This window comes from Natator depressus, chromosome 2 (genome assembly GCF_965152275.1).
Source record: "Natator depressus isolate rNatDep1 chromosome 2, rNatDep2.hap1, whole genome shotgun sequence".
Lineage (NCBI taxonomy): Eukaryota > Metazoa > Chordata > Testudines > Cheloniidae > Natator > Natator depressus.
The window spans coordinates 220,508,316-220,523,629 of NC_134235.1; the positions used below are offsets into that span (position 1 = coordinate 220,508,316).

A 15,314-nucleotide genomic window follows, 5' to 3' on the forward strand; every position below is an offset into this window, starting at 1 on the left:
CTATCATGCTGACTCCCTTCACCCAAGGTGAAGAAGGGCACATACATCATCCTATCTCCTGTAGAGTTGGAAGAACCACCCCTCTAAGTGTCAAGGTGCTGATGTGCTTACTAAGGCAGAGCACCCCGACTCTGTACCTCAAAAGGCTGTTCCTAAGGATCTCAGGCAGTGTACATTAGTGAATCCCACCAAAGATGCTCCTTGGGTGAAACATATTCTAAATCAAATACATGGTAGTCAACTTAATTTTGGAACAAAAATCAATATTATCTTACTATAGCTTGAATTACAAGTAATTACATCTGTTTATTAAAATTACTATTAGTACCTACTCCAGCAAACACCCCATCGAGCATCGTAGAGTGGACACAGTGAAGATGATGGAAGAATACTTCTCACAGGATAGTCCATACAAGTGTTTTTTGTATTACACCAAAGGCACTGCATAGGAGAGAATCAAAGACATATTACAACTACTGACCATCAAACAGCTATTTACAAACAAGGGCCCCAATACAACAGTCCATGGATAGAATATCAAATTTAAGTGAGTATGAACACTATGTCCTGTGATCTTGAAGAATGAAGCACTACATGAATTATGGAAGCCCTAGTCACATTTCTACAGTTAGGGCTAAACTGAATTCATACTTAGAAAAAAACTTTCAAATAATGGTTTTAAATATGAAAAAAACAAGTATATCCCCCCCATAATTGTAGCACTTACTCTTCAATTACTGAATGATCTAATATTTAAGTAATCTGTCAATCTGAGTCAGAGTCACAGAATTCAAGGCCAGAACAGACCACTAGAGCAGAGGTTCTCAAACTGTGGTCCACGGACCACTGCTCCATTCAGGTGGTCCATGGATAGTTCCCTCTAAGGTGTGTGCCTGGGCAGCCGCACATGAGACAATGAAGGACCACCCACCTAATTCGTGGAGCTGCGCAGGGAGGGAAAGAGGGGACTTTCCCCAGCTCCAGGTCTGCGGCTGCCAGCGAGAGACCCCCCTCCTTCCCAGCCCCAGCTCGGAGGCTGCCGCGGCCAGGGAGACCCCCCTCCTTCCCAGCCCCAGCTCGGGGGCTGCCACGGCTGGGGAGACAGGGCACATCCATCACATTAAAAAGGTAAGATTACTGATATTAAAAATATGAGTAATATGCTTTTATTTGTAGAACAAAAACAATTATTATTAATTTTTTTATACAGCGCTTTTATCCAAAGCGCTTTACAATAGTTAGCTATCAGTACAAACAACATTTGGAAAGATCATTAAGTGGTCCTCCAAGACCCTCAGCAATTTTCAAGTGGTCTGTGGGAAAAAAAAAAGTTTGAGAATCACTGCACTAGAGCATCTAGTCCGACCTGCTGCAAATCACAGGCTAACACCACCAGTCATACACTAAACCCAACAACAGAAATGAGACCAAACTAAATGAGACCCACAGGAGACTAGACTGGGGAAACTGATTCTTCCTAAAGTGGTGGGGCAGAGGAAGCGGGAGGCACCACCCCCTCCATGGCCCCATCTCTCCCACGAGGTCCCGCCCCATGGCCAAGCCGGAAGCCAGAGCCAGGCTGGGGAGCCTGGGCCACTCCAGCTGGCCGGGGTGGGCCCCCCCAAGAGTTGCCCCTGTCCTGTGTCTCTGCCCCCTTGGCCTCCCACGCAGGACAAGCAGAGGGTACACGGCTCCCTACAGCTGCCTGCATGGTACTTACCCCGACCGGCTCTGGCTTCCAACCTAGCCGTGGGCCAGCGCTTCAGGGGCCAAAGAGCCATAGCCGGGCCATGGTAATAGCTGTCCAGCAGCTGTCCCTGGTCACAGCATCCCTTCCACACAGAGGTGTGCATCTCCTGTCTGGGAGCGTGTGAGCCATTTATACCCACTAGTGTGACCAGGGACAGCTACTGGTGAGCCTGGTGCCCACCACCGTGGGCAGGATTGGGGCGGTACAGCCACGCCAGAAGAGCTGCCCAGGCTGGGTGCTGGCTTGTGCGAGTGGCAGCCTGACATGCTGCTGCTTTTGCTGCTGTGGTTCCTGGCCCAGTCACTGGCTACGGCCCTGCTTGTCTTGCTTGTTGTCCACTGAGTAGCAGGGCTCTAGCGACATCTGCTTCATATCCATGGACATACATTTTGTATCCATGGAGGGCTCTACCCACAGTATTCCTGACACCTTTTTCACTGCCACCCATGCATAATGGGTTCTTCTTTTCAATTCTCTAGATCTCTTTCCAATGGCACTAAATACTTCCCAAATACATAAATTGTTATGATTCATCTTCTCTCCTGAAACTTTAATAATGAGCTCTTCTTCTACCTTCCCTACATTCACAACTTCAGTTTTTGTTAACAACTTCAAAACACAGATTCCCACTCCGATACCCTATTTACCAATTTCTCTTTGCTGTCAGACAAAAGGGCCAGATCGTCAGTATGTATTAGTTTTCTGTCTCCCCACCGGCTTGGTTCTCCTACTAATTAACTCCTTAACTAGGATGAAGAGAAGTGGACTCATTGTCTCAATCCCATCACCTTAAAACTCTCCGAAATTCCATATATTGTTACCACCTGAGCTCTTGACCATCAAGACAGCTCCTCTAACATCTCCACTTCCTTACGTCCCTTTCCCTTCAATATTCCAAATATCAACTTCTGCAGAACCAACTCATACGCTTTCTCAAGATCATTAATACTGAACAGCAATTATGCCCTCCATTTATGATTCTTTCAACCGTCTGTCTCGTTGCAAATATTTTATTGTGTCTATAGTACTCCTTTCCTTTCTTAAAGCCATGTTGCACCTCTCCTATATATTCCTGCTATTATCTGTAAATACAAATACCATTAAGCTCTACTCATAATTGTATGGTTATTGAATAGTGTTGCTATGGGACACAGTTAAGGTTGTTTTGGTGTCTTAACTGTGCATTTCGATACCTTAATGTGTTTAGATTTCTTTTAAATTTAACCTCAACTCTGAATTTCCTGGGATTGGTGTAATTCCAACATGGCTATAATGTTTTTTCCTCTTAAACTAATGATTTGTACTCAGCCTTAATTCTAGTTTAATTTTTATCTGGGAATATAATATTGACACTAGTTCAGAATTCCTTCACCACACAACTGAATCAATGAAGAAATGTAGAATGGGGTTTTAATAGGAGCCCTTTCAGAACATGTTTTAATAGGACCTACTCACAGCAGAAAGAGATTTCATCTAGAAACTATTCGTGATCCAATTGTACTACCAAGAAAATAGCTCTTAGAACCAAGATCTAATTTGCAGAGTATGCTGTTTTGTTTCTCTTTACAGGAGTCATGTTAGAAAATAAAATCCTGATATCAGTGAGATACTCATTCCCTTGCAGGTGGGGAAGAGCAATTCGTTACTTGTAGCTTATGGTATGCAGGCTGTTTTGGTTCAAATAATCTTTCTGAAAAAAGGGGCACTTCACTTTACAAAGAACATCTAAACAAGCAGAATGCTTTAATTTCCCCCAAAATGAATATCTTTACAGGATCAATTTTACACAAAGATGTTAGATAGTTCAGCCAACACAAACAAGCACCATTTCTTATAATATGCAAGATAAACTGTATGAATATATGAAGAACAGCCAGCCTAATATCAGCTTGACTGATCATTAAAGCCACTGCTAAACTGCTGCTGGCTGTAAGTAATAGCGTGGATAGATCAACTTTAGCACTTTCTGGAGACTGCCTATGTAACTGTTACAAATGCATGCAGTCTCAAGGGCAGAAGATTTGGTATGTGAGAGCACAGGGTAAAATAAGAAAATTCTTTAACAGACTTATTCTTGATGTCAAATTAGGAGCTGCCTTACTACAGCTATTCTTTTTATGGAAGCTACAAGACAACCAAATTTGACTGGTATTATGAAACATCTGTCTAACTTAAGTTCTCAAATTCATGACAGTCTACAACTGAAAATTGAAAATATTTAGCTGGTCTATTTAGGCAGAGATTATCATCATAGTTTGCACTGTATTTTGATAATATTTTAAGACCCAAATTTAGATTGGAATCTGTTAGTACGGACTCCAGATTTTACATGATGTCTAAGTGAGCTTGTGGCATTAGGCTGTACTCATTATCAGGATAATATCTTATTAGACTCCTGACAGAATTCATATCGCCCACATATTTCTGTGCCCTCCATGCAGAAAAATGCAAAAGAAATCTGGGGGGAGGGGAGGAGACGTGCCTCTTCCCAGGCAGCACATCTATTCCAGTGTGCCTGCAGCAGCCTAAGTGATACAAATCACTGCAAGGGGAGGGGAACTGGACGTGTGTGCCTGCCAACAAGCGAGACACACTCTTGGCTTGTCTACACTGGCAATTTACAGCGCTGCAACTTTCTTGCTCAGGGGTGTGAAAAAACAGAGCTGGTATCTAAACTCTTCCAGTGCTCTGCCATGACTACACAAGCCACGTTAAAGTGCTGCTGTGGTAGCACTGCCATGGCAGTGCTTTAGCGTCGCCAGCGTAGACTAGCCCTTAGTCCCTCTCCCTTGCTACTGTGTCTGGGGGTGTGGAGGTTGTAGGTCTTTTTAATTATGCAGGAGGAAGGGTCCTTCCCCGAGGCAGAAATGTGTAGTAACATTGTTAATGTTCCTGTTTTTAGTTAACTGTTCCCATTCTCAATCAATTCTCCAAAGAGCATAAAACCTGTAAAAGTTTTAAGGCCCCTACATTGCCAGAGTGATGTAAAGCCTTATAAATGACAGTAGGAGAATCAGCTAGGAAGATCTATGTGCTTTCGCACTTTTTTCCTGTGCCAAAATGGCACAATGGGGTTAGATTACAGCTCAAGATTTATTTTACTTACCCATTAAAAAAAGAGACTTTGAGGGCAAGTAAAATATTTACCAAGCAGTCAATAAAAGGTCAGGACAATCAGAAGCAAACACTTCCCGAAGTACCCAGCCAGGTCCAGGGCAATGATTAGCAAAACTATAACTTTCATGTGTAAAAATCTGAGCAATTTAAAATGACATTCCAGTTTGGCTTTTTTTGGCGCTGTTTGCCGTTCTGTAATGTAATTTAATTTAAATGAAAATCCAGGATTATAACTGGAATGCAGGGTATTAGTTACCAAGTATTTGTAACTTAAGTTTCATGTGTTTAGGAAATGCTGAATAGTTATTGTAACTTTTTTCTGTAATTAATTAAATAAATGACCAAAACAACTGAAACTGATGTAATTATATTGCATTATTTTGACAAAATATGTAGAATATTGCAAAATTTTAACTTTTTGGTGCAAAATTTTTATTTTTTTGACACAGAATCCCCCATGGAGTATCATCATCATCATCGAAGCAGAATAATTCTTAGTCTTGTGAATGCAAAAATATGCTGCTTCCTCTATCTTCTATAATTAGAGGTACAGCATACATAGGACTAATCTCTGTCACTGAGGTAAGTCACTGCTGTTTTAAAAAGCTGGGTGTAATTTATTAGTGTCAATTTACTTTGTTTTTAGTTTTTTTATTTTTGCTAGTATGCCTGAAATTTATTTTAGTAATATAAACTTTAAGGACTAATTCTGGCCAAAACAAGGCATGAGGGGAACGGTAAAGAACAAATTTAAAAAAAAATAAAAATAAAAATCTACTTTTCTCAAATATTTCAGAAAAAAATAAAGTTAGTTTTTTTTAAAAACAGGGAAAGAGGCAATATAGTCTCACACAAGCGAAAGAGTTTAATATGCAATGTTAAGAAGTCTTGTTTGTATTAAATCTCTTGTTTTGGAACTACTTGTCCCCAGTCACCATCAAGCCACCATGCATGCACACAAACAGGGAGACCAGAAGCCTCTTTTTCACTGCATCCAATGCCAGACATCCTGCAGATGGTCTATCAAGAGGTAGTTTTCAGCAGATAACATAACTGGTAATTTTATAACCACAGCAAAAAGAATGCCATTAAGCTCTCTTTTCAGAAGTCAATACAGAATGTTCAGTTACAAGATTTAAGGGCTCATGCCACAATTTTTCAGATGTGATACCTAAAATAAGGCACCTGAAATCTACATTTCGGCACCTAAATAAAAGTGGCCTGATTTCTAAAATGCAGAGCACTCACAATGGAAACTGCACCTGCTCCAGAAACTCCGAAGATCAAACCACTTTTATTTAGGTGCCTGAAGTTTGAACATTCTGACCTATATGGTAGGGATGGTAAAAAACTAAACCAAGCAACTAAGGCAAGCTATATTGGGTGAACTCACACCCACTGCAGTAATTACTATGGTGATGCACGTCCACACTACACTCCTTGGATCGGTGGTGAGCGTCCTCACCAGGAGCGCTTCCACCGACCTAAGGAGAGGCAGTGTGGGGAGCCTAGAGCCTGGTCTCTCAGCTCCCTGCCAAGAGCCTGGCTGCCCCACAGGATCCTAGCCGGCTGGACTCCTCCCCTGCCCGACTCCACATTCCCTGCCAGCGGAAGCCACCCAGGGCTTCTTGCCCTCCCATTCCTTGCCAGGAGAAGCCACCCAGGGCTTCTCGCCCCAGGAGAGCAGGGTTCAGCTGCCTTGGTTTCTTGGCCCGCCCCTAACCAGCTCCCTGTCAGGGAGCGGGTGTGCCCCCCCCGGCTTCTCACCCCAGCTCTCCAGAGAAGTGGAAGGCAGCTACCAGGCTTTCTTGTCAATTTCCCAGCTCCTGTTGTGAAACTGACAAGACAGCCAATGTACCAGATGAAGTGTCTACACAGACACTGCATCACCCTAACTACACCAACGTAAACCTTATACCTCTTGTGGAGATGGAGTTATTATGTCAGTGTAGTAGGGCACTTACATCGGTGGGAGGAAGCCTGTAGTGTAGACACTGGTAGTGTAGACCAGCCCTAAGATTTAGTAGAAATCATCGTCTAGTCCCCAAATGCATATTTTCATTTTCTGCAGCCATCTATTTTACTACCAAAATAAGCAGCTGGGTATTTTTCTACTTTGACAATTAAAAAAAATCATTTCCAATGATCTAATGCCTTTACATTGCATACATAAATGCTAATGGTTTAGTTATTTCTGCCTTTTATATTTTTCTGTGAATTGGCTCAGTCATGTCTAAACTCATCTCTCCAAGGTCAGTCCTGATGATATTAAGGCAGTCTCACTGCATCATCCATCATTCTGTCATCAAAGAAGTATATAAGTCGATAGTTTGATAGATTTTGAAGATGTAACATATTTACATTTCTTCTGGTGTCTTCAGCACACACACACACACCTGTGAATTTATTTTCTTCTCAATGCACCTGAGTAGTTCTCACTTGTGCTGATGGAAAGCGTGTCTGGGGTGTGTGTGTCAGGAATACACCTATTAACACGCCAACATTTTGGTACTTACAAGCAGCATCTATTCAAAGAGAATACTAAAAAAAGCTTCCTATACATAGCAAATAAGTGATAAGTGAATTCATCAATAGTTACAAGCTCATCCTCGATGACTCACGTGTACCTTCTCTTGCCTTCTACTTCAAAGATGATGAGCACCTTTATTTATTGCTTTGCTAGACAAATGTTGAGTTAGTGGAGGACTAACAGCACACACACTGAGCAACTATGCCAGCACAGAGAGAATCAGCATATTTCATCTTATTGTTTTAAAATTTGCTGTCCCAAGGCTAATCGGGACTAAATGAAATGATCCATTACAACAAAGTAACATATGTGGGAGAACACAAGACTGTTTATCTTTTTTAGTGAAAAGATATTTTACAATAATTTCTACAATTTCTACTTTTTCATTAGCTGGATGAACAATTAATGCTTTATATGATGCTGGCAAATCAAGTGCCAATTCTGGCTAAAGCTGAAGCCTTTAGCTAAGAACTGACAAACTCATAGCTGGAAACCAAATCAGCTTACCTGTATGTTAGTATTGTTCAAAATAAGTATCAGTCTTATACTAATGTATTTAGTGTTTAGAGCTCTACAAAATGCTTGGAAGTTACTACATGCAGTAATCTCACTTGTAATGTCTGTTTTCCCTGCCAGAAGGAAATATATAAACTTTGCTTTATAACTTTGAAAATGTTTGCTTTGAGCTTGTGAACTCAGGCATGGGAATCATTCCCCCGCCCATTCAAGAGGCTTATCAAGATTAAACAGGCCATTAAGGAACATTGCAACACAAGAATAGGTGAATGGCCTTATTGAATCTTGGAAATGCAACGTGTAAGGGAGCTCATCTCATGGACTGGAAGACTAAATGTAAAAGATAAAAGAGGGTCACAAGAGAATTTTCATGTCTTTGCTGTTTGCATCTCACATGGCCAGAGACTCTAAACTGAACCAAGAGATCCCTCCAGGGTTATCCCTGGATTTGCCAAAACACATTGTGAATTGACAGATCACAACTCCTCTCACTTTTAGGATTTAGATTTCAACTCATTTGTGTGTGTATGTTTGCTTGCTTTAACCTGTAAATAACTTTCTTTTTCCTAGTTAATAAATCTTTAGATAGTTTATTACAGGATTGGCTGCAGGCGGTGTCTTTGGTGAAAGATCTAGGGTACCAATTGATCTGGACGTAAGTAACTGGTCTCTTGGGACTGGAAGCGACCTGAATATTTTGTGATTTTTGGTCTAAGTGACCATTTATCACTAAGTCCAGCTCGCCTATGTGGCAAGATAGACTGGAGAGCCTAAGGGGACTGTCTGTGACTCTACAATAAGACCGATACAGTGATCCAGGAGTTCACATTTGTTACTGTGTTGGTGAAATCTAATTATAAAACGTATCACCAGTTTTGGGTGTCTGCATGGCTTTTGACAGTCTGCTCCGAGGTAGGCACACAGCCGTGAGCCACTCCAGACAGCATGACACTGTCTGACTTATACTATTTTGCCATCTCCTTTCCCACCCTCCTCTGAGCCTGTGCGGCACAGCTACGGAGTTAGCTGTGGTAAGACATTTCAGCATCATCTCATTAAATGTAAGCATCACCAGATTCTCTGACCCCAAAATAGTGTAAAAAGATGACAAAACTTACTGAAACATTTTTTAGACATTCTTCACAGGACTTGAAGGAGAAATTAGAGCATGCTAGAAAAAAAGAATATCAAAGTTATGAACCTTTTTTAATCAATAGTATCAAATAATATAACTTTTTAATCACAGAATGTATACACAAAAATGTAATCTCATCTATCAAATACATGCAAAGAAGGAATGGTGAGTTTGCTTCTATATTTTAAATAAAAGCTCTCATTTCCACTAGTATTTTAACAAGTAAAATGACACTGAACACTCAATTTCACCTCCACACTGTTTAGGAAAAAAAACTTATGCCCATGCCTGGCTCTAATTCGCAAAAGGAAGATCAGTGAAAGAGGACTGTTCTCTCTAAGATGATTACGGAAGACTTAATCCGTGACACATGAGTTTTGAGCTTGCCTACATCTTTGCTGAAATTCTGTATCTCTTGCAGTTAAATTTGAAGGAAACTCTGAGCTCTGAAGCTTTGGAAGCAGAAGCCAAGCAATGCCTAACCTGGATTTAGTATCAAAATTTTCCTCCTTTCCATAAAAAGTCTCAAGAACTTTTTAAAAAGGTTTAAAAAATAAAACCTCACGACAGGCATTTTCTCATTCTAAGAGGAAAAAACTTTCTGAAGACAGGAAACCAAATTACTTAGCAAAAAGCTCAACGAAAACTGTTAAGGGATGTTTTAAAAGCCAAGTGATATAGGAAGATTTAATCTATATTTTAGTTACTTTTTTCATTGTAAAACTTATCTTCAAGCACAGAAAACCCATTGTTGTTCATATTGCCTAAGGATGACTACAGTCATAACTAGTAGCTATTTTTCAGTTGCAGGTAACAGGATGTAACTTGTTTTAATCATTATAGAAAAGGTTTAGAGGTTAATGTTTGTGAAATGCCATCCTGACTGTCTGGTCCTTCATCCACAGCACAGATAGAATAGCTTCTTCTCACTGGCCCAATGAGGTGCCTCAGTACTGACCTAAATGGACCACTTCTAGAGACTAAAAGATAGTTCAGTCTACTTGCCCAACCAATCCTTGATTTTCTAGCTACTCTGTCAAAAGGAGTTCCAATTGTAATTTTTTGTGTGCAAATACCTATCCACTAGAAACTGGCATGACACCATCAATTCATTTCACACAGGCAACACACAGCAAGTCATCAGATGGTAATGACTGCTAGTCAGGAATATAGTTCTACTTTTACACAACCACCTAGTAGTCATAAATAGGTAAGAAATGTTTTAAGTCTACAAAAATTGTCAAAGAGCTTAGGGTTTCTTTTTCCAAAACATCTAGAAGATATTTAAACTTCTACATTTCATAATTTATTGTCCTGCTGCTTTGACATTAATTCTTAGTATAACACAAATCTGTGCTTTATTTACTAGTATATTCAGATTAATAAATTAAATTAATAAATTTTAAAACCCCCCACTGATTAGTTCACATTGTATCAAGAAGTAGCCAACGCAATGAAGAAACTAATTCTAATAGTATGGCCAGTACACCAACCTCAAGCAAAAAATGGAAATCAAAATTTAGAAAAATTCATAAAGCCTATAGCAAATATTCCTTAACTCTCCAAATGTAAGTTTTCAGTAATGTTATGCCACCTGGGCAGAAAAACATTCACAATGATCAGAGCTACAAAACTGAAGTTTCTAAATGAAGTTCAGGAAATTGGTTCATTCAGTGCACTGGTATTGTCAGAAAGGTATGAGAATACCAGGGATTTTTAAATTTTCTTTTAAACGGATGACCTTTTATAACCGAAGTCATTCAAAGCAAAAATGAAGCAAAAACCCACAAGAACTACGCCAAGAAAGTAAATAGGGTGCAGGACTAGTTCAACTCAGTGAAATTTCACAGGCTCTCAAGAAGATTTGGCAGATAACCTAAAACCTTGCGTGCTCTTTGAAGGACTGGGGCCTGAACAACATAACCAATGATTTCTTTAGATTTATAAAAATAAATAGTACCCATATAAAAGCTCTAAATGCCAAATATTCTGATTGTGGAATTTTTAATATACACGTCAGTCAGCCTCACTCCTCTTACAAAGCAGCAGTTCACAATTTAATAAAACACCCCACTACACCAGACACCCTATTCTATACTATCAAAATGACCACAGGGGGGAAAAAAAGACATTTTAAAATCTTTTATTTGTTGTTGTTACAACACCTAATATAATAAGTGAAAGATAAATTAGAAAATATATTTTCTAATTTTCATTTTGTTTTACTCTGTGCACTTTATAGCACAGCTTACAGCTGTTTTCACTATTTGCTTTGCAGTCAGGTACAGCTTTCCCTTCCCTGTTTGTGTTGGTCTTTCAAACAGCAACAGGGGAGAGAGAATAAAACATTTTTAAATATAGGAAAATGCAATTAAAACCAAGTATTGGTAGGCAGATTCAGAAGCCAGTCCAGTACTTAGAAACTACTTTCAAGTCTTTTTAACATAATTGGATTTCAAGTTGAAAATGTATCCATAAAATTTCAAGATTCCAAGGCCTTGTCTTTACTAGGAAAAAGAGGTGTATTTTTAACACGCATTAAAAATCAAAACTTGCCTTTTCTACACAGTTTTTGTATTGGGTTGGCTATTTCAGATAGGCAAGTGATTTTTTTTAACCCCAATAGTTATAACAGTTGTATTAGTAATAAAGATGCCTGATAACTAGTGGTAAATAACGAAGATATCAAGTCCTTGATTCAGAATGATCTGGATCACTTGATAAACTGGGTGCAAGCAAACAATATGCATTTTAATATGGCTAAATGTAGATGTATACATGCACAAAGAATATAGTCCACACTCACAGGAAGGGGGACTCTATTCTGGGAAGAAGTGACTGAAAAAGATTCAGAGGTTGTGGTGGATAATCAGCTGAACATGCACTCCCATTGTGATGCTGTAGCCAAGTGAGTTAATGCGATCCTGGGATGGATAAACAGGGGACTCTTGAGTAGTAGAGAGGATATTTGGTACAATGTGATCGCTGCTGGAATATTGTGTCTACTTATGGTGCGCACAGTTCAGGAAGGATGTTGATAAATTGGAGAAGGTTTAGAGAAGAGCCATGACAATGACTGAGGGATTAGAAAAAATGTCTTGTAGTCAGAGACTCAAAGAACTCAATCTATTTATTTTAGATAAGAGAAGTGACTTGATTACAATCTACAAGTATCTACATGGGGAACAAATATTTAATACTGTGCTGTTCAATCTAGCAGAGAAAGGAATAACAAAGGAAGTTGAAACTAGACAAATTCAGACAGGAAACAAGGTGTAAATTTTTAACAGTGTGAGTAATTAACCACTGAGACAATTTACCATGGATCATGGTGGATTCTCCATATACTGACAATTTTCAAAACAGGCTGTTTTTCCTAAAGGATATGCTCTAGGAATTATTTTGGAGAAGTTCTACAGCCTGTTATACCAGAGGTCAGACTAAATGATAACCATGAACCCTTCTGGCCTCGGAATCTATGAATCTCACACAGGATTAAGCTACCATGATATTAAACATCCTTATACCACTGTAACTGCATCCACACTAGTGCGTTGTACCACTTAACTATACCAACACAGTTAAAGCTGTATAATTTTTGTACATAGAAAAGCTGTAAGATTTTAACGTGTGTTAAAAATACACCTTTCCCCCTCACCTAGATATGGCCTAAAAGGAGATGAAGAGCTGAATGTAGGAAGTACACAATTCCCACAGTGCAAGCAATCAATGTTTAGAGTCAGATTTGCATTCTCAGAGCACACTATTTTACAGAGGTGTTAGCTGCTCTGGCTCTTGTTGGTTCATCCCATATTTTAGTAGCAGAATTAAAAAAAAGTTCACTTTTGTCACAATACATTGAGCAGCTGGTGGGGGGGAGGAAGAGACGAAATTTAATATTCCTTTTCATGGAGAAATCTTTGTGGAAGACAGCTGGTCTGCTCAAATTGAATCCTGAGTATTCATTACAGTGTACTTCTCACAATCTACTTTAATGAAAGCCAACCATATTAAAACATTTTCTTGTAACATCTGTCAATAACTATTAAAGTTGGAAGATATTTTTACCAAGAGCCTTCAATGGCCTGGCACAGTTCTGGTGCCCAGAGGATAACTAGTATGACAGCAGTCCATCAATCTAGAACACCTCAACTCATTCCTCATTACAAAACCCATCCCTCATGTATGGAGACAACACACAGAGGATGTATTCTCTCCTCTTCAAACCTTTTGAAAACTCTGCTGTTCTACCAACCTGACCAGTACTAAACCAAGAATGAACGGCATGAGGATTTTAGCTAAAATATAGACATTTGTGACTACCATCTCTTCGAGGCAGTCATTTTATTTGCCCAGCATACTTTCTCTGGAGCATAGCCCCATCCCACAATAATAGTGCTGTACAAAGAGCTTGAGTCCTGCAGGCTGAGGCTTGCTCTAAGCAACACGGTTAGATCGATGTAAGACCTACAAAATTAAGTTGACCGGAGTTAGGTCAACCTACAGCCACCACAGTAATTACTGTGGTGGTTCATGTTCACACTACATGCCCTCTGTCAGTGATGCCAGGTATCAGAGAGCTAGCTGTGTTCGTCTGTACCCACAAAAATAACAAGGAGTCCGGTGGCACCTTAAAGACTAAACAGATTTATTTGGGCATAAGCTTTTGTGGGTAAAAAAAATGCCACTTCTTCAGATGCATCTGCATTCAGTGGTGCGCACCCTAACCAGGAGTGCTTCCCCCAACTTAACTGTGACAGGTACGGACAGGTGGAGTCCTCCCTGCTCTAGGCCTGTCAGCCCTGCCATGAGCTCACAGCTGGAGGTCCCCCCACTCCAAGGGGCTGACAGTCCAAGCCAGGGCCAAATGAAGCCATGTAAATTTCGAGAGCAGAGCTCATCAGCCCGGAGAGGGGAGGGAGCTCCAGCTGTGAGCTAATTTAGGTCAATTTAAATTTTGTAGCGTAGACAAGGTGTGAAGCTATCTGATGTGAAACCCTGGCCTCGCAGTTACTACAGAAAGAATTTAACAAAACCCCTAGGACAACCCAGTTCCTGTTTCTCCGTTAGGCTTTTGTCGGGTGCCTCACCCCGGGTGAGTCACAGCTGGCCCGTCTTGGGGAAAAACTCTGCCCCTAGGGTGTTTTAGGGCAGGTCTACACATTCACTAGAAATTTACACGGGCGGGGGGGGGCAGTGGGGTCTCGTTTTTTCGCCCTGTTCCCATTACCCTGCCTATGCAGCACCCCAGGCGGGCTGGAGAGCGGCCCGGCTACTGAGGGCCAGGAAACCGGCCTGCCCTACACGCACCAAGGCACGTGCTACCGGGGGGGCAGTCAACCTCTGTGCCCCCCCCCGGAGCCCAACCGCACTGCACCGGCGGGCCCCCCCCGGAGCCCAACCGCACTGCACCGGCGGGCCCCCCCCCCGCCCCGGAGCCGGGCGCCAGCAGCCCCCAGAATCTAACTGCGCGGCGCCCCCCGGCCCGGGCCCCCCCCAAGCCGGGGAGCCCCCAAGCCCGGCCACGGGCTCCGCTCCGCGCAGCTCCCTTGCTGTGCGGCCCCGCCCCTCCTCACCCGGTACAGTCGGGTCTCCCGGGCCACTTCCCGACCCCGGGCGGATGAGGACCAGGCCGGGCAGCCAAAGCGCGCAGAGCCGCACGGCGTCCATCCCTGCCGGGCCGAGCACTCGGCTGACCGCGGGGCCGCCCCCCACTCGCCGCCTTCTTCCAGGGCGTGCCGGGAACCGCAGCCCCGAGCACCGCCTCCCGCGCAGGCGCACTGCCAGCCGCGGAGCCGGGCTGTGCCGGGTCCAGCGGCCTCTAGCGGCGGCCAGCGGCTCTGCTGCTCTCGCCACCCGGCAGTTCCTGCTCGACAAGAGCCCGTGGCTTGCCCGGCTGCTCCAAACGCATGGCAGGCTGGCTCCCGGGGGCTGACTGGGAAGCAGCGGAGCGCCAGCTCTGTCCTCTTTTCCCTCCCCTTCTGCCCTGTGGTGTGTCTCCCTCTGATGTCATTCCCTGCCCTAGGAGGCTCAGTCTGTCTTTCCCTCCTCTTTGCCCTGTAGTCCCCTCTTCTCCTCCTCCTCGCCTTCATGGTGTGTCCTCTCCTGGCCCCTTTGGGCTTCTTTTTGCTTCCACAGTTAGCTGGAGTTAGTACCCTCAAGTGACTGCACTGGCGCTAGCCTAGCTCCAGTGAGAGTGAACCCAGGCTTCAGAGCAGCCCTGGAGTTACACAGAGTGACTGGCTTAGCAGAGCGATGGGTTCAGC

The 15,314-nt window shown here is 42.3% G+C and overlaps 1 protein-coding gene across 1 annotated transcript in view; it reads right to left on the minus strand.

Annotated features, from left to right (window-relative positions):
* Nucleotides 1-14,823, minus strand: part of LOC141981745 (pituitary tumor-transforming gene 1 protein-interacting protein-like) — a 57,154-nt gene extending 42,331 nt beyond the window's left edge. The window contains exons 1-3 of the mRNA XM_074943388.1: nt 14,625-14,823; nt 9,032-9,084; nt 333-441 (exon numbers count right to left, since the gene is read on the minus strand). Of these exons, the coding sequence (XP_074799489.1) occupies nt 333-441; nt 9,032-9,084; nt 14,625-14,718 (256 nt within the window). The 5' untranslated portion in view covers nt 14,719-14,823. The remainder of the gene's footprint in view (nt 1-332; nt 442-9,031; nt 9,085-14,624) is intronic.
* Nucleotides 14,824-15,314: the final 491 nt, after the last annotated feature.